Consider the following 19393-nt stretch of genomic DNA (forward strand, 5'->3'; position numbering starts at 1 on the left):
CTTCGGAGAGGAAAACCACATTTTTCTGGTCTCATATTAATTATGAATAACAAACATAATAGGCAAATATAACCAATTACTAAGAAATACATTTCCATACAGGTTCTTTCCTGCTTTACTGGTAAAGGATCTCGTTAAGAAGCACATTGGAATCGAGGGCTAATAAAGTTTTTACTTAATTCAGAACATCTTCTACGTTTAATAATCACAAGCTTAAAGGGGAACTAGTAACTGCCAGTGGTCTGAATAAAGGCGGGAGTGCTGTACCCTTATCACTGAGCATCCTGCAGAGCTACCAAACCACTGCAGGCTCAACTCCATTCCTTACAAGCTTCAGAATCCATCAGTACCAAGGACCACAAGTGTCCTGTGGGAACTCTGGAACTCTGAGAGGCAAATTCACTGCACCTCCACACTAACACTGGACGAGTATGCTGGAGCTAAAAACTTCACGATACGTTATCAATATAAACTGCTCTCAGATTCTCTCTCCAAAATATGTAACTTCTGGTCCAGGTGTGAACGTCTTTTGGCTTTTTCTCCTGGCTGGCTCTGGTGCTGATTAAGTTTTCCCGTCCATTTCTTTCCCTCACTTTCTGAAGATCAAGGTCTGTGTGCACTGTCTGCTCACAAAGGGGCCGCCTCCTCCCTGGCCTGACTCCCCACACTGTGTACACTTGCTCTCATCAGAGATCTGCAAGATCTCCTTGGGGAACACTCCTTGTCTTCTACTTCTGACACCATCATCTACTAAAACTCTTACCTGTCCATCTTGTTTCTGACTCCTCCATGCCCTCCTGTTCTCCTAAATCCATCAACTCCCTCCTAGTTTCAACAGCCTTCTTCCCAAGTTTGAGGAGATGTCAGGTTTGGGTATTTAAATGATTTTCTGCAGCCCCAGGACCCCACAGCCCCGAACCTGCTGAGTCAGGACCTAGCCGCCCCAGAAGGCCAGCACCAGTCCCCGTACCTCCAGGGCCTTGTGGCCAGAGACCCCAGGACCAGCCTGCCTACCCTGGGCACTAGTCCTGGACACATAGGATCCTGACTCCGTCCACCAGCAGGCTGACACCAGGACCCCCGGCCATGGAGCTCTTTAATAAAATTTGACATCCATGTATGATTGAAAAAAAAAGAAAAACTAAGTGCATATAGAGGGAGCATGAAAAAGGTAGGTCATATATAAGCTCACAGCTAACATCATATTCAGTGGTGTAAAGCTGAGAGCATTTTCTCTAAGACAAGGATCCCCACTGTCACTCTTTCACTCAAAGTACTATTGGAAGTCCTAGCTCCAGCAATCAGACAAGACAAAGAAATCCAAACTGGAAAGGAAGAAGGACAACTGGTGATGTGTGAGGATGACATGATACCACAAAGAAAATCCTAAAGACACCACCAATAAACTAGCAGAGCTCGTCAATAAGTTCAGCAAAGTTGCAGAATAAAAAACTAATACACAGAAATCTGTTGCGTTTCTATACAATAACAACAAACTATCAGAAGGAGAAATTAAGAAAACAATCCCATTTATAAATTACATCAGAAAATAAAATTCCTGGGAGGCAATCTAACTAAGGAGATAAAAGACCTATATTTGGAAAATAGAAAGACACAGATGCAAGAAACTGAAGACAAGAGGCAAAGATGGAAAGCTACAAGTTCATGGGCTGGAAGAAATAATGTTAACACAACCACACCACCCAAAGCAATCTACATATCCAATCCAATTCCTCTCAAAATACCAGTGGCATTTTCCACAGAACAAGTAACTCTAAAATGTGTATGGAAAAACAAAAGACTGAATAGAAAAACAAACAAACCCAGAAATAATCCTGAAAATGAAGAATAAAGCTGGAGGCAACATGTATATATCCAGATCTCAAACTACACTACATGATTACAGCCATCAAAACAGCATGGAATTACCACCAAGACAGGCACATAAATCACTAGAACAGAACAGGAAGCCCAGAAGATGAATCCAGACTTACAAGGGTGATTCATCCTTGACAAAAGAGGCAAGAATATATAGCCTCCTCAATCAATGGTGCTGAGAAAACAGGACAGCTACATGTACAAGAATTCCACTGGACTACTCTTTCACACCACACACAAAAAATAAACTCAAAATGGATGTAAGATTTAAATGTAAGATCTGAACCCACAAAAGTCCTAGAAGAAAACACAGGTGGTACATGGATCTGCCTCCTCAGGCAAGAGAAAGAAAAACAAAAATAAACAAATGGAACTACATCCAACTAAAAAGCTTTTACACAGTGAAGTAAACAGTCATCAAAACGGAAAGGCTGCTGAGAAAATGGGAGAAGATATTTGCAAATGACATGACCCACAAGGGGTTAATATCCAAAATATACCAAGAACTTACAAAACTCAGTATCAACAAATACATATATCAGTAACTCGACTGAAAACTGGGCAGAGGATCCGAATACATATCTTTCCGAAGAAGACATACAGATGGCTAACAGGCGCATGAAAACATGCTCGATATTACTAATATTCAGGAAATGCCAATCAAAACCACAATGAGATATCGCCTCCCACCTGTTAGAACAGCAATTATTAAAAAAACAAGGGCAAATGACAAGCGTTGACGAGGCAGATGTGCTGAGTGTGGAGCAAAGGGAAATACTTGTGGTCTGCTAGTGGGAATGTAACCTGGTGCAGCCACAACGGAAAATAGCATAGCCCATCTCAAAAAATTAAAAATAGAACTACCATATGATCCAGCAAATTCCACTCCTATTTATCCAAAGAAAACAAAAACACTAAATAGAAAAGACTTTTACGGAAACCCTCTTTTGGTCCAGTGGTTAGGGCTCCACCTTCCACACCAGGAGGCTCAAGTTCAATTGCCGCTGGGTAACTAAGATCCCACATGCCACAAGGCCAAAAAAAAGTAAGAAAAGAGAGAAGACATTTGCACTCCTATGTTCACTGCAGCATTATTTATAATATCTAAGAAACAGAGGCAATGCAAGTGTCCATCAATAGATTAATTGATAAACAAGATTTGATACACACACACACACATGAATACTACTTAGCCATGAAAAAGAATAATGTTGTGCCATTTGCAACAACATAAATGGACCTGGAGGGCATTATGTTAAGTGCAGTAATATGTGGAATCTACAAAAACAGATGAGCAACCCTAACAAGATAAAGATGGAGCTACAGATACAGAGCAGAAATGGGTGGTTGCCAGAGGAGGAGAGAGACAGAAGAGAGAAACCAAGAGGCACAAACTTCCAGTTGCAAAATAGGTGGGCAGTAGGTGTGAAATGTACGGTGTGGGAAACACAGTAACTGTGCAATACCTTTGTGTAGACATAACGCAGCTAGACTTACCCTGGTGACTTTGAAACGCAGAGAAATACAGAATCACCGTGTTGTTAAACTAGCCTAGACAGCATATTCAAAAGCAGAGGCATTGCCGACTAAGGTCCATCTAGTCAAGGCTATGGTTTTTCCTGTGGTCATGTATGGATGTGAGAGTTGGGACTGTGAAGAAGGCTGAGCACCAAAGAATTGATGCTTTTGAACTGTGGTGTTGGAGAAGACTCTTGAGAGTCCCTTGGACTGCAAGGAGATCCAACCAGTCCATTCTGGAGGAGATCAACCCTGGGATTTCTTTGGAAGGAATGATGCTAAAGCTGCAACTCCAGTACTTTGGCCACCTCATGCGGAGTTGACTCATTGGAAAAGACTCTGATGCTGGGAGGGATTGGGAGCAGGAGGAGAAGGGGACGACCGAGGATGAGATGGCTGGATGGCATCACGGACTTGATGGATGGGAGTCTGAGTGAACTCCGGGAGATGGTGATGGACAGGGAGGCCTGGCATGCTGCGATTCGTGGGGTCGCAAAGAGTCGGACATGACTGAGCGACTGAACTGAACTTAACTGAACACAGTGTTGTAGGTCAATTATACTCCAAAAACAAATTTATAGAAATAGAGGTCAGACTTGTGGTTATAGAGGTGGTGGGGATGGGGGACTAGATGAAGAAAATCAGAGTGTTAAGCTTCCCTTTATAAGATAAATGAGTAGTAGAGGTGTCATGGAGAACATAACAAATATAATTAAACCTGATAAGACTAAATCATAAGAGTTTTCACTTCAAAGGAAAAAAAACTTTTTCTATTCCTTTAATTTTGTATCTCTATGAGGTGATGGATGCTCACTACACATACCATGGTCATCGTTCCATGAAGCCACATCAGCCAGCTGCACCCCTTCAACCTGCACAGTGCTGGCTGTCACCTGTGTCTCAATAAGGCTGGCCATGTGCCAGGACAAACCCTGATCCTGTGCTAGGTCCCCTTTGGGTGGCCGCATCCCCCCACTCTATAATGACATCATCATCTACAAATTCATCTTACTTCAAAGAATCCTTTCATTTCTTCGGCAATCCTCTCATCTACCTCTGGCTGCCTTAGATTCTGTGGAATCAACTAACAAGGGTGCCCCAAAGTGTTCTCTGAGATGTCATTCATCTGGGCTGATTTGCAGAGATCAGTCACTTCACATCCCCTCCACTCCTACATGTTTTCAATATCTCATTTATTCAGTCTTCCTTCCTGGTCTCAAAGACAAGTCCATCCTCCTCCTTACGAGCAACACCCTTTCAGAGGAGCTTAATCTTATCCCTCCCCTCCTGCATGACCTTTCCTCATCATTTACCACCCCCTGCCCCATGTACCACCCTATTTACCTCCAGCCTGTCCTCTGCCTACTAACGGGCATATGCGTGTGCTACTCATTTCCAAGTCATCATCTTTTCTCTTCTTTTTGTGACTTTGTTCAAAGGGCTGCTCCACACTTAATACCATACCTTCTGACCACTAAGAGTGATCAAAGAAGGCCTCTTGGAAGGAATAACATTGAAGCTGAAGGTCAGCAAGGAGCAAGACACTAGCATGTGGAAAGGACAGGCAGCCGAGGCCTATGCTGAACACAGGAAAGGCTGCTAGTGCTGCTGCTCCCAGTACCGCCCTGCTGAGCCCTTCTCGGCCACATTCCCTGTAAGGCACCCCCCTAACTGCCTCCCTGAGTTTCACCTCTATTTCCATCTCCTACATTTGGTATTAGAAGCTATTCTGTTAGCACTTTGATCTTCAACTGCTCCCTAGTAAGGTATAATCGAATCAAGATTGCTGGGAGAAATATCAACAACCTCAGATATGCAGATGACACCACATTAATGACACAAAGTGAAGAACTAAAGAGCCTCTTGATGAGGAGAGGAAAAATAGGAGAGTGGAAAAATTGGCTTAAAACTCAACATTCAAAAAACTGAGATCATGGCATCCAGTCCCATCATTTCATGGCAAATAAATGGGGAAAAATGGAAATAGTAACAGATTTTATTTTCTTGGGCTCCAAAATCACTGTAGATGGTGACTGCAGCCTTGAAATTTAAAAACCTTTGCTCCTTGGAAGAAAAGCTATGGAAAACCTACATAGCATTATTAAAAAGCAGAGATGTCACTTTGCAGACAAAGGTCCATATTGTCAAAGATATGGTTTTTCCAGTAGTCATGTGTGGATGTGCAAGTTGGACCATAAAGAAGACTGAGCACCAAAGAACTGATGCTTTTACACTGTGGTACTGGAGAAGACTCAAGAGTCCCTTGGAAACCAAGGAGATCAAACCAGTCAATCCTAAAAGAAATCAACCCTTAATATTCATTGAAAGGAGTGATACTGAAACTCCAATACTTTTGCTACCTGATGTGAGGAGTTGACTCACTAGAAAAGACTGTGATGCTGGGAAAGATTGAAGGCAGGAAGAAAAGAGGGTGGCAAAGGATGGGATGGTTGGATGGCATCACTGACTGGATGGACATGAGTTTGAGCAAACTCTGGGAGATGGTGAAGGACAGGAAAGCCTAGTGTGCTACAATCCATGGGGTAGCAAAGGGTCAGACACAACTTAGCAACTGAACAACAATAACAAGATATAAACAGTGCTTCCCAGGTGGTTCAGTGGGTAAAGAATCTGCCTGCAATACAGGAGATGCAGGTTCAAACTGTAGGTCAGACAGATCCCCTAGAGGGCATGGCAACCCACACTAGTATGCATGCTCGGAGAATCCCATGGACAGAGGAACCTGGTGGGCTACAGTCCACAGGGTCACAAAGAGTTGGACAGGACTGAAGTTACAGAGCACACACACACACAGTACAAACAAAAACAAAGTAACCAATGGAGTCCTCAAAGCTTTCCCTATCACTCCCCCAGGAGAGTGAGTGTACACCACTCCTCTGAAATCTGCGCCTGAAGCCCTCTCCATCTCTGGTTATGCGCATTATGCTGACGACTGTGTGTACCTCCCCATGGAGCCTGCTGAAATTCAAGTTTCCTGAGAAGTGTTTGCACCCAGTAAATGTTTAACTCACTGAAAAATATCCAATCCTGCTATGATTCTCCATTTATACTATGAATGAACCCACAAAGGCTTGCTTGCTGATCATTCCTGATTTTAACACAAATATTTTCTCAGGTGTTTTTTTTTTTTTTGGATGAGGACCACTTTTAAAATCTTTACTGAATTTGTTACAGTCTTGCTTCTGTTTTATGATTTGGTTTCATGGCTTCGAGGCATGTGGCATCTTAGCTCCCTGACCAAGGACTGACCCCTCCCTTCCTCACCCCTTGCACTGGAAGGCTAACAAGCCTTAATCACTGAACTTCCAGGAAGTCCCAACTCTGAAAATTTTGACACAAAAATTGGGGGAAAATGCTTACTTCAAAACAGCTTAGCTGAATAAAAGATTCAAATATAAAATAAAATAATGAAATTACATAGGTACCAGAATAAAACACAAGATACACACTCATAACTCTGCTAAGCACCAAACACTTAAGACTTCTGTAAGCACCAAAGGCAGAGTCAAGTAAAAGTCTGACAGATATGACGGGATAAAAATGAAAACATTTCCATGATGAAACAAGGTGACAGAAAAACAAACCAAAAAATACCATACACTTACACACACTCAAAAAATAATTGGAAAAACAATGTATGCTGTATATACAACAAAAGGCTAATCACCTTAATATAGAAACACTAGTGTGACAGCATCACAATGGAAGGGCAAAGGATAGGAACAGGCAAAGAAACACCATGGGAAGTAGACACACCACATGGAAACCAAATCCACCTGTAATTTAAAAATGCTCATTTGACACAACAAGAGAAGCCACTGCAATGAGAGGCCTGCGCACCACAACCAGAGAGAAGCTTCCACTCGCCCCGACCAGGGAAAAGCCCGCGCAGCAGTGAAGAGCAGGCACAGCCAGGAAAGGAGGGAAGGCTCCTCAGCTGACATACCTTCAGTCCGTCAGTCTGGCAGAGACGTCAAGGGCTGATGAAACTGCACTCTCTCAAAACCTTACTGGTTCTCTGACTGGCAAAAGAGCAACCCATGTACCTCAAGTCATTCATGCCACCTGACTCCAAAAAGCCACTCCCAAGAAAAGGAACTGAATAAGCAGGTACAAAATGGCGATCCTCAACACAACTTTTAAATAATACCTGTGGGAGCTGGACACTTAAATGCCCATGAGCAAGCAGGGGAGGAAGGGTGAGGTGTGCATACACTGAGACACCACACAGCCATGCATTCACATACATACATTTGAGCGTTCACATAACTCATCTCTGGAAAGTTTCTGCCCATTCACCTCATAATCCCTTTTTTGTTATGTTCAGAATTTTAGTAGAAATTATACATGTTCAGTATGCTATAAACACTTTTTCTATCTTCTCTTCACATACTGTTAAACAAAATTAAGCATATTTATGGTCGTTCTATTGTCAAAGGAGTTCTAAGATTTTAATTCAATGGAAAAGAAATTTACTGAGCCTAATATCCAGGGAGGGGTCTTAGTTTATGGAAAGCTATAAATTGACAACCATAAATATGTAAGAGAACAGGGAAGAGGAAGACTAGTAGATCAGAAAGCAGGAGGGAAGGAGCCAGTTACTCAGAACTGGGCAAGGGTGGGGAGCAAATATGAGATCTGAGGTTCTCGTCATGGCTGGAGGTAAAGACATCCTAAAATGAAAGGCCACATTCTAAGATACTATGGCTTTATCCTCAAACAGTGGCATCAACAGATGACATGATCCACTCTCTTTAGATGCAGAACTGAACAACTACCCTTTGGTGACTGAACAGAATTCCACCCAACCCTCTACAGCTTCTCCCTGAAGAGCAAAAATACTTGCCCAGCCTGAGTTCCACCTTCCCAAATGATGCAGACAAGCACAGTGAGAGGAGAACTCAGGCTGCTTCGTACATGTGCTGTTTCAAATACATAACAGAAAATCATTGCTTCTTACAAATCATTGCTATGGTGAGAAAGTCTGGAGTACAGATAACAATTTTCTTGGATGTATTACTGATGTGGGGCACATGTACTAAACATTCTGCATGAAAAAACAAAACAGTTCCATATTCCAGAAGAATGAAGTTGGAGCTGAAGCCCATAACTTCAGGTACAGGAGGAAAAATTCAGTTTATCTAAGGTACTGGAATATGCAGCAACTCAACCAAAGAACACTTACTCAATTTATAAAAATCAACAACTATAAAAATTAGCCATTTGCTTCTGTAAACACTACAATCTCATGTTATAAAACCTGTGAAAAAACTCTACCATCAACTAGCCAGTCTGCACATGAACCACACTTTAAGACAACATCAGAGTTACAGCTATAAAAACACAAGTACCATGGAAGCTGTGAAAACACCTGCACATTAGAAGCTGCCTGTCATTTGGAATGTGGTAACTGAATACTGGGAGCACTGCTGTGAGAAAAGCAGGGACACTGCTGCAGAGTGTCCGCACCTCCAAATGGGGGTGAGGGCAGCCTCAGGAAGCCCCCCTCTGGCTCTCAGCACAGCTCCCAGAGGTCATACCAAGGCAGGCCTCCTCACTCCAGCTCTCTCCTCTCTGCTGGGTCCACTGTGGTTCAGCCAGTCTGCTGCAAAGCAGAAGGGTCTCAAGGGACAGGGCAGGACAGTCTCTGCCTTCTGCCCCATACACAGCAGCCAAGGCCTCACAGAACCTCAATCAGGCATTTCAGAGTTTAGATGCAGAAGAAACAAGGCAGCGAAGTGGCTAAGGTGCTCTTCTATGTAGAAACATACATGTATATGTATATTATTTTTTTGGCCACACGCGTGCGGGCACCTAGTTCTCAGACCAGTGACTGAACCCATGTCCTGCAGTGGAAGCACAGAGTCCTTAACCACTGAACAGCCAGGAAAGTCTCTATGTAGATATAATTTTTTTAAAGTAGGATTTCTCAATTAAATCCATTCTCTGTCACAACTGCCTAGTTTTAACTGTGATTTGAGGCCAGTTACTGAGAGATTACTGAACTTTATCTCTTACTAAAAACAAGAAAAATGGGCGGAAAAAACTTCTTAAATATGAAGTAAGAGCCTAGCAAACATACGAAAAAAAACAACAAAAGTTCCCTGAACAACTCTAACAAAACAACCCTTACCACTCTCTTTCCTCAAACTGTATCACAGTAACAAGGTAGCAACATTGTATGTGTTTAAGGGATGACATAAAATTTACCCATTAAACAAATCCTGTAACAGAAAAACTGTGCTATAGACTTTAAACTGATTATCTGTCAAGATTCCACCTAATTTAAGTGTTTTTTTTAAAAAAGGAAATATTAAGCCATAAAGAAGTAATTATTTAACCAGGAATTCCTTCCTTCCTCTACAATCAAAAAAATCCTGGAATCTGAGCTTTGAGAAAATACACACTAGTAACAAAACATACCACCAGTATCAGAAGAGGTGCTGTATATGTAAATAACTTGAACTACTGTCCCAGATTTTATTTTCTTAAATGGGAAGAATGAAATCAAAACACTGAAAACATATCAACAGTACAGCTGGTACCTTTATAAAGTTAGAGGTAAAAAACACTTACAATTTTTGCATTTTTCCCACTTTTCCTTAGTTGCTGAACAGCAAACGCATGCTCAACATTATCCATGGAGACGCCATTAACCATTGCCACCCGGTCATTTTCCCTAAAGAAAAAAAACGATCAAAACAACATGTTAGACAAATCACACAGATAAGTTTATAAAGGTGTTTTCAAGACAGGATTTAAAAAAGATATTCCTATTATGGGCTAATTAATCTATCTTCAGATCAATAATTATAAAAATGTACAACTATTTTCTTTCAGATCGCCCACCAAGAAATGTTTAGCAAGTAACTAACCACAGGTCATTTATTATTTACCTATTAATACAAAGGTTCTTGAAAGGATTGAACAAGTATACTGCTGTTATTGGTCAGTGGCCAAGTCATGTCCAACTCTTTGCAATCCACTGGACTATAGCACGCCAGGCTCCTCTGTCCATGGGATTTCCCAGGCAAGAATACTAGAGTGGGTTGCCATTCCCATCTCCAGGGGATCTTCCTGACTCACGGATCGAACCTGGGTCTCCTGCATTTGCAGGCCGAATCTTTACCAATTGATCCACCTGTGAAACCCTGATCAGGTACTACAGCACACAAAATGACTTCTGCTGGTACAGTTACATGCATTCAATGATACTAGGTCATAAGCCTGGAAAAAGTTATTTTATCTTTAAAGATAAAGCCTTTCTCCTTCCAGTTTTCTTTCAGTCCTCCTAATCATACTCATGTTTTTGCAAGCGCATTTTTTGCCTCTCTTCAATCTTGCTAATCTCCCTGCTTAACAAGAAATGGTAAGACTCTTGGTGAGCAGCTCCTGAAGGCTAGATTCTACTCCAAACTGAGTAACAAGTTTTATTTTCAGTATCTTTACTTTTTACAGTGACCTACTTAAGCTAAGTGAAACTAGCTTTCCATTTATGACAGATAAGCATAAGCACATTTTTTAGAGGAATCACTAGCATGACGTGCTGGTGGCAGAGGGCAGGAGAGTACCTGTGACCTGGTGCCCACGAGGAGAAAGAAGCACACTTACTGCAGCTGTCCTTCCGCAGGACCCCCCTTCAGCACATCTGAAATCACGATGGAGGTTTCCCCGCTCTGGAAATGTGGATTATCTCTTCCACCAGATATTGCAATTCCAAACCCAAATCCAGGAGCCTGAAGTAACAATGAGAGTAAAATGTCATTATCAGGTCATCCTCTACAATCAGTCCTACACAAAACACTCCTCACTTGTCCAGACAGGCATGAGGATGAGAGATCCTGGTATAGGAACACAGCTCTAATGAATGTAATGCTGGGTGGAACAGAAAACTGCCAACCACGTCAATGTTAAGAACTACAACACACTTAAAAATTCTCAAGACTGAAATTCTCAGTTCCTTTTTGCTTAACAAAAAGTTTCTTGAGGGAACTAGCAGTGCCCCAGTATGATCACCACAAATACTGGCAAACAATTCACAGAATGACATATAATAAGCATATACATCAGAAGCTATTTTATATAATAAAATATCAGTAGCTGTGAAAATCAATTTCCTTCACTTACACTAAGAATCTCTATTGAAGTAATACACTACAATGTCTTTGTACACTGTATTCAACAGAAAGTCCATTAACCATATCAAGCAAGTTTAATTACTTATATTTCTAATTAAAGAAAATTATAATGAATTAATAACTTCTAAATAAGCTGAAAATCTTTACCTTAATGACTAAAGATGGTCCAGCACAGAGAAAAGTCAAAATAGTTCCAAGTTATTTAAAAACTGCCTAATTTCCAAGAAAGCCACACAAAGGAAATAAGGGAAGTACTCAGAGTCGTCTAAGCAAACACCCAACTTTTTCCTAGGGCTCCAGAATCAGTGAGTCACGGGCCACGTGTTCACATAATATCCTTCTGTGCCCCACAAGCCAGTCCACGAGAAGACCACGTCCACCAGAGAGGGGTCCATCATGACCTCTCCTTGCACCCCAGAGTCTACCGAAACAGCCGAGGAGGAGGAAGAAGGGAAAAACTCTTCTGCAAAAAGAATAAACACCAGCAATTCCACTCCTAGGTATACTCCCAAGAGAAATGAAAATCCGTGCATGCAGAGAAATTCACACCCCCCACACAGCAACATCTGTAACAGCCAGAAAGGGAACCAACCCAAATGTCCATCAACTGATGGATATGGTCTATCCATAAAGTGAACTCTTATCTGCAACAGAAAGGAACATAGTGGTGGTATGTGCTACAAGATGGGGAACCTGGAAAACAATGCTATCTAAAGGAAGCCAACTACAAAAGACCACACACACAGACAATTCCTCTTATACGAGATTTTCAGAAATGACCAACACGTACAAGACACAGTAGACTGGTGATTTGCTGAGGGCCAGGGTGGAAGAGAGGGATGGAGAGATGGGGGAGGAGTGGCTAATGAGTACATCATTTCTTTTTAGGGTAATGAAATGTTTAAATAAAGTGACTGGTGATGGTCCCACAGCTCTGTGACTAAACTAAAAAGTCACTAAAGTATACCTTTTAAAGGGTGAATTGTACAGTATGTGAATTACATTGCTAAAGCTACTGCCCTCCCCCCACCTCCAAAAAAGGATAATGAGAAAAACAAACAGAAAAACATCTGGGTGGCCAAAGTAAAGGCAACTGCCTGAATCTATGTCTCCAAAATAATACAAAGCAAATCACTACGCAAAACCATACGTTTGATATAATTAAGAAAAAGAGAATATCCAAATTTCAAAACAGCTAGACACAGGGCTCAAATTTCAAAAATAAATAAAATAGGAAATGATTAGAAAGAAAGCAACTATTAGCACACAATTAGAAAACATGAGACTACAGAACAAATTCAAATAAATGGGATAACTTAGATAATGGAAAATTTTGTAAGGAAATATAGATTACTGAAACTAACTCTATTAGAAATTAAGTTTAAACAGCCCAGTTTCTGGAGAGCAAACAGAGATAGTTAGGAGGGAATTATCTCACAAAAAATACCAGGCACAGATATTTCACAGGGGAATTCCACCAAAACATCGATGTCCAGAGAGCCTTGGTACTCCATGAGTCATTCCAGGGCATTCTACCATTAAAGGGAGATTTCCGAACTCTTCTCAAGAAGCAACTGTAACACTGACATCTAAATGTGATAGTGACTCCCCATGAGCAGGACAGAGCCTCCTCCAAACAGTACAGCCTAACACCATTTTAAAAGGCCTACATCACACAAATATACCATGAAAAGGTGGTTTATTTCAAAAATTGGTGTATTAGGAAAGCCATTATATAAGAGTTCTATACTAATAAAACTAAGGGGGGTGGGGCGGAAATTCAGAGATTAAATCCATAGACCCTGAAAAGGCCTTTGACAAAATCCAACATTCACGACCAAGGGGTCGGGGGTGGGGTGGCGAATCAAGAAGACACTTTCAATCTATTTTAATATTTTTTCCCCACACACATTATTTGAAAAGGAGAGGAGTTACTTAGCTCAGTCGTGTCCGACTCTTTGCGACCCCATGAATCACAGCACGCCAGGCCTCCCTGTCCATCACCAACTCCCGGAGTTCACTCAGACTCACGTCCATCAAGTCCGTGATGCCATCCAGCCATCTCATCCTCTGTCGTCCCCTTCTCCTCCTGCCCCCAATCCCTCCCAGCATCAGTCTTTTCCAATGAGTCAACTCTTCACATGAGGTGGCCAAAGTACTGGAGTTTCAGCTTCAGCATCATTCCTTCCAAAGAAATCTCAGGGCTGATCTTCTTCAGAATGGACTGGTGTTACTTTAGAAAGTCTTTAAGGTAATGATGGATATTCACATTTCATTTTATATCGATGACAGTTTCTTAATAGGAGGGTGTAGTGTACAATCTGAAACTGACAGACGACCTTCTGTATTTGCTGTTACACGAACACCCGTCCACTGGTCCATTCTTGAATGGATATTTTATCCATTGTGATTTTATAATAACATGAAAGTGAAAGTCATTTACTTGTGTCTGACTCTGCAAACCCATGGACTATACAGTCCATGGATTTCTCCAGGCCAGAATACTGGAGTGGGTAGCCTTTCCCTTCTCCAGGGGATCTTCCCAACCCAGGGATTGAACCCAGGTCTCCAGCATTGCAGGTGGATATTTTACCAGCTGAGCCACAAGGGAAGACCAAGAATACTGGAGTGGGTAGCCTAGCACTTCTCCATCTTCCCAACCCAGGAATCAAACCAGGGTCTCCTGAATTGCAGGTGGATTCTTTACCAACTGAGCTATCAGGGAAGCCCTGTAATAGATGTCTTTAATCATTTGGAAAATACTTCAAATGATGACACATTGCACCACACATTTCACCACTATATAACATTTTTAAAGTTATGCTTTAATAAATATCACCACCGATGCAATCAGTCTTTAAGTACTGCAAAGTACTGAGCTCATCTCATGGTGGCAGATAATCCAAAGTATAACAGAACATTTTGTTGAGGAGGCTACAGCAAAAGAGGCCCCACTGCTAATGGGCATGCCAAGTGCTGCAGCTCTGTGGGGAGGAACCTGGCAATCCTAACAAAATCACAAACTGTTTACTCACACAACAGTAAGAAAACATGCATGTGCACAGTCATTCACTGCAGACTGTTACCTGGAAATACTGGAAAAAACTAATGCCCAAGGGTGACCTCCAAGGCAGGGTGGGGAGGGGAATGTTCAGTTCAGTTCAGTTCTATTTGCAACCCCATGGACTGCAGCACGCCAGGCTTCCCTGTCCATCACCAACTCCTGGAGTTTACTCAAACTCATGTCCATTAAGTTGGTGGTGTCATCCAACCATCTCAATCCTCTGTCGTCCCCTTCTCCTCCTGCCTTCAATCTTTCCTAGCATCAGGATCTTTTCCAATCAGTCACTTCTTCACATCAGGTGGCCAAAGTATTGGAATTTCAGCTTCAGCATCAGTCCTTCTAATGAATATTCAGGACTGATTTACTTTAGGATGGACTGGCTGGATCTCTTGACCATTCAAAGGACTCCCAAGACTCTTCTCCAACACCACAGTTGAAAAGCATAAATTCTTCAGCACTCAGATTTCTTTAAATCTAACTCTCACATCCATACATGACCACTAAAAAAACCAGCCTTGACTAGACAGACCTTTGTTGGCAAAGTAATGTCTCTGCTTTTTAATGTGCTGTCCAGGTTGGTCAAAACTTTCCTTCCAAGGATTAAGTGTCTTTTAATTTCATGGCTCTAATCACCATCTGCAGTGATTTTGGAGCCCAGAAAAATACAGCCAACCACTGTTTCTACTGTTTCCCCATCTATTTGCCATGAAGCAATGGGACCACATGCCATGATCTAAGTTTTCTGAATGTTGAGCTTTAAGCCAACTTTTTTACTCTCCTCTTTCACTTTCATTAAGAGGCTCTTTAGTTCTTCTTCACTTCTGCCATAAGGATGGTGTCATCTGCATATCTGAGGTTACTGATATTTCTCCTGGCAATCTTGAGGGATGTGTTATTCTTTGGCTCTTTTACCTCCTTGGGAAGAAGCTAGGACTAATCTTCTATTCTGTATGCTTTAATGCTTACATTTATAATTCATTTAAAAATTTGATAATTCATTTAAAAATTTAAAATGTAACACAAAAATATTAAAGAAATGCCCCAAATGAAAATGTCAGGAACTCTCATGGAGAGGAGAGATGAGTAGCTATTTCTGAGGATTTGCTTGTGAACAGTGAGTGTAGTTCTGACTGCAGGAGACAGGGCCTCAAAGCCAGCCGACCGCACACTGCGGGGCGTCATCCTCCTGCGTCAGCACTCCGTACGCTACCTTCATGACTACCCAGGAGGTCTTTGATGCTGAGCCCTGGCTACAGATGAGACCCACTTGGGATCAGTGTCAAAAGTGCTTGACAATTTCCAGCTCCTCAATTGATACAAATTAAATAATACTAGATGAGGGCGATGGCAGGTATTCTTTTAAAAATCTCGTATCATGCAAAATGTCAGGCTGGATGATTCCCCAGCTGGAATCAAGATTGCTGGGAGAAATATCAACAACTTCAGATATGAAGATAAAACCACTCTAATGACAGAAAGCGGAGAAGGCAATGGCACCCCACTCCAGTACTCTTGCCTGGAAAATCCCATGGATGGAGGAGCCTGGTGGGCTACAGTCCATGGGATCACTAAGAGTCGGACACAACTGAGCAACTTCACTTTCACTTTTCACTTTCATGCACTGGAGAAGGAAATGGCAACCCACTCCAGTGTTCTTGCCTGGAGAATCCCAGGGACGGGGGACCCTGGTGGGCTGCTGTCTCTGGGGTCACACAGAGTCGGACACGACTGAAGCGACTTAGCAGCAGCAGCAGCAGCAGCAGCAATGACAGAAAGTGAAGAGGAAATAAAAAGCCTCTTGATGAAGGTGAGAGAGTGAAAAATCTGGCTTAAAACTCAACATTCAAAAAACTAAGATCATGGCATCTGGTCCCAACACTTCCCAGCAGACAGATAGGGGAAAAGTGGAAATAGTGACAGATTTTATATTCTTGGACTCCAAAATCACTCCGGACGGTGACTGCAGCCACAAAATTAAAAGACGCCTGCTCTTTGGAAGGAAAATCATGACAAACCTAGACGTATTAAAAAGCAGAGACATCACATTCCTGACAAAATTCCACACAGTCAAAGCCATGGTTTTTCCAGGAGTCATGTATGGATGTGAGAGGTGGATCATAAAGAAGCTGAGCACCAAAGAATTGATGCTTTCAAACTGTGGTGCTGGAGAAGACTCTGAGAGTCCCTTGGACTGTAAGGAGATCAAACCAGTCAATCCTAAAGGAAATCAACCCTGAACATTCACTGGAAGGACTGATGCTGAAGCTCCAATCCTTTGGCCACCTAATTCGAAGAGCCAACTCATTGGAAAAGACCTTGATGCTGGGAAAGATTGAGGGTAGCAGGAGGAGAAGGGAATGACAGAGGATAGATGGTTGGATGCCATCACTGACTCAACGGATATGATTTTGAGCAAACTTGGAAATACTGAAGGACAGGGAAGCCTGGCGTGCTAAAAGCAACAAAGTGATTCTAACGGGCAGTCAGGGCTAAAAATCTCAGTCTTAAACACTGTGAACATCAGACGCGAGTGACTGTCACAACTCCACAAGGCTCAGTGACCCCCACACTCCCTCCCTCCCAGGGAAGGCCCCCTCTGAAACCTGTGCAGACTGACACTGTCACCACTGTTTCATCTGGCCTCTCCTCCATTGCACCAGTCTACTCTCTACTGGGCTGCAAGGATTATTATTCTAGAGCAAATCTGCCATTACTGTTCCATTACCCTCCACACTGGCAGTATCCTGAAAGGCATGGCCAACGCGCTTCCCAGCACTGGTCCTGGCTCTGACACTCGTCACCAGTGCTCCCACTTCAGCAGTCCACGCACGTCAAGCTCAGCTTTCACATCTTCTCTGCTTGGGATTCCTATGGCTCCTCACCCTTCGACATTCAGGTTCACTGCTGTCTCCTTCCTAAAACCATCCCAGCCCTCCACGGGTAGCAGTCCTGTCTTGTACGCTCCCTGAGCACCCACACCCAGTGCAACCCCACACCACCACAGCAAGTAGCCTGGATGTCAAAGCTCCACTTGGGAGGGAGCTACACATGCTTCTACAGTCCCAGCTAAGCCCAACCCTGCACCGGTCTAACACAAAGTGGCTGAACAACATTAGTGCATTAGTGCACTGTAAGTATCTGACTGACTATTCAATTTAGCTCCATCTCCCTTTACAGAGTTGTCTTTTTTCAACTTGCACATATTTGAGCACTAAATAATCATTAGCAGCCATAGTAGTTCCAAGGACTCAGAATTTTCTGCATCTCCAAATAAAATCAAGCAGGGCAACTATACAATAAAAACCCACATTCACAACAAAACCAGGTAACCAATACACCCCATTGAGGACTCAGGTGGAGATGAGCAACACCTGTTAGACTTGCGTGCTCCCAACTTGAGAAGAGAGCCACAGGCAGCTGACATCCCCCAAACCGGAGGAACCCCCAAATAACTGACATAATAGCAGCTGAAATCAGTCATCAATGAGAGCAGGAGCCTGCAGAGAGCCTGAATGGTGGGAGCGGTGTCACCCCAGGATTTCTCCACACGGACCAGCCAGGCCCTGTGAAGACTGCGGGTTCAGACTCCCAGGGACAGGAGAACACAGCATACAAGGTACAGAGGGCACAGGCCTAGAAAGCGTCCGAAAATAGCAGCTATGTTTCTTGAGCACGAGCATACACATACAAGAAGACCAAGCCAATTTCTAAAAGCTCAAGAAGGCTAATTTCCCATAAAAATGAACAAAAAAGGGATTATGATAAAACCCCCAACAAAACTGCTATAGAAGATGGTGAGCAGCAGAATATCCCTAAGGAAAATGAAAGCATGGCAAAAAGAGTGCCTGAAAGAAAGAAAAATAAAGGATCAAAACTGCAACTTTTATGAAACAAGTGAAAAGACATAAAGAAAACTTACAGGACATAACAATACAAACAAGAATTTTAAAAACTAAAAAATGAGGCTGACAGAATTCATGCTAATTAGAAAATTTTAAAAGCAATTTTATATAGGGACACAAATAAATATACTACCATGAAAGAAACAAAGTAAAAGAGAGAAATCATTTCTAAAACAGAAATGGTTCAGGGACTTTTTTAAAAAAAGGATTTGAGAGGAAATGACAAATAATGAAGACAGGCAAAAGAGATAGAACATATATAAAAGGAGTTCCCAAAGAACAAAACCAAAATAAAAGAAAAAATAAAACAGCAAAACTAGAATTAAATAATATTTCCTTTCCTATATAGATTATATACATAGATAAAAAACTGTACATACTCAAAGGACACAAATCCCTGTAGATATCTGAGAATACCAATTCAGAGGAAGCACCAAAATATATTCAAGTAAACTGACTAGATTTTCAGGAAGAAGACTCATTTGTATCTAGGCAAAATTTTAAAAGAAATAAAAACCAGATTATTATCACATTAGGGTAGTGACCCATTATGTCAAAAATACTCAAGGGAAACAGTGAGTTACGGGGTTTTATGTCCAGTAAAACTAATCTTCAAGTATAAAAGGGCAGAGATAAGCTACTAAACATAAGAAAACCTTAGGGAATATCGGTTTTCATGATCCTTTCCTAATAGAAAACAACGTTCTGACAATCAAAATGACAAGCATCACATGAAAAGGACTGGTGATAAATATACACCTACTTACAATACTAAGATTAAATGAGGATTAAAGGATGAAAGGGTTAAATTGTATAATAACTATATGATCAAGACAGTTGTAAAACCATTTCTTTAAATGGGGAGAAGAACA

At 41.9% G+C, this 19393-nt stretch overlaps 1 protein-coding gene across 2 annotated transcripts in view; it reads right to left on the minus strand.

Annotated features, from left to right (window-relative positions):
- TJP1 (tight junction protein 1) overlaps positions 1-19393 on the minus strand; it is a 259849-nt gene that overhangs the window by 48843 nt on the left and 191613 nt on the right. For both annotated transcript variants that reach the window (XM_068991334.1, XM_068991333.1), the window contains exons 4-5: positions 11029-11153; positions 9994-10096 (exon numbers count right to left, since the gene is read on the minus strand). In XM_068991334.1, coding sequence (XP_068847435.1) covers positions 9994-10096; positions 11029-11153 — 228 coding nt within the window. The remainder of the gene's footprint in view (positions 1-9993; positions 10097-11028; positions 11154-19393) is intronic.

This window comes from Capricornis sumatraensis, chromosome 19 (assembly GCF_032405125.1).
Source record: "Capricornis sumatraensis isolate serow.1 chromosome 19, serow.2, whole genome shotgun sequence".
NCBI classification, from domain to species: Eukaryota; Metazoa; Chordata; class Mammalia; order Artiodactyla; family Bovidae; genus Capricornis; species Capricornis sumatraensis.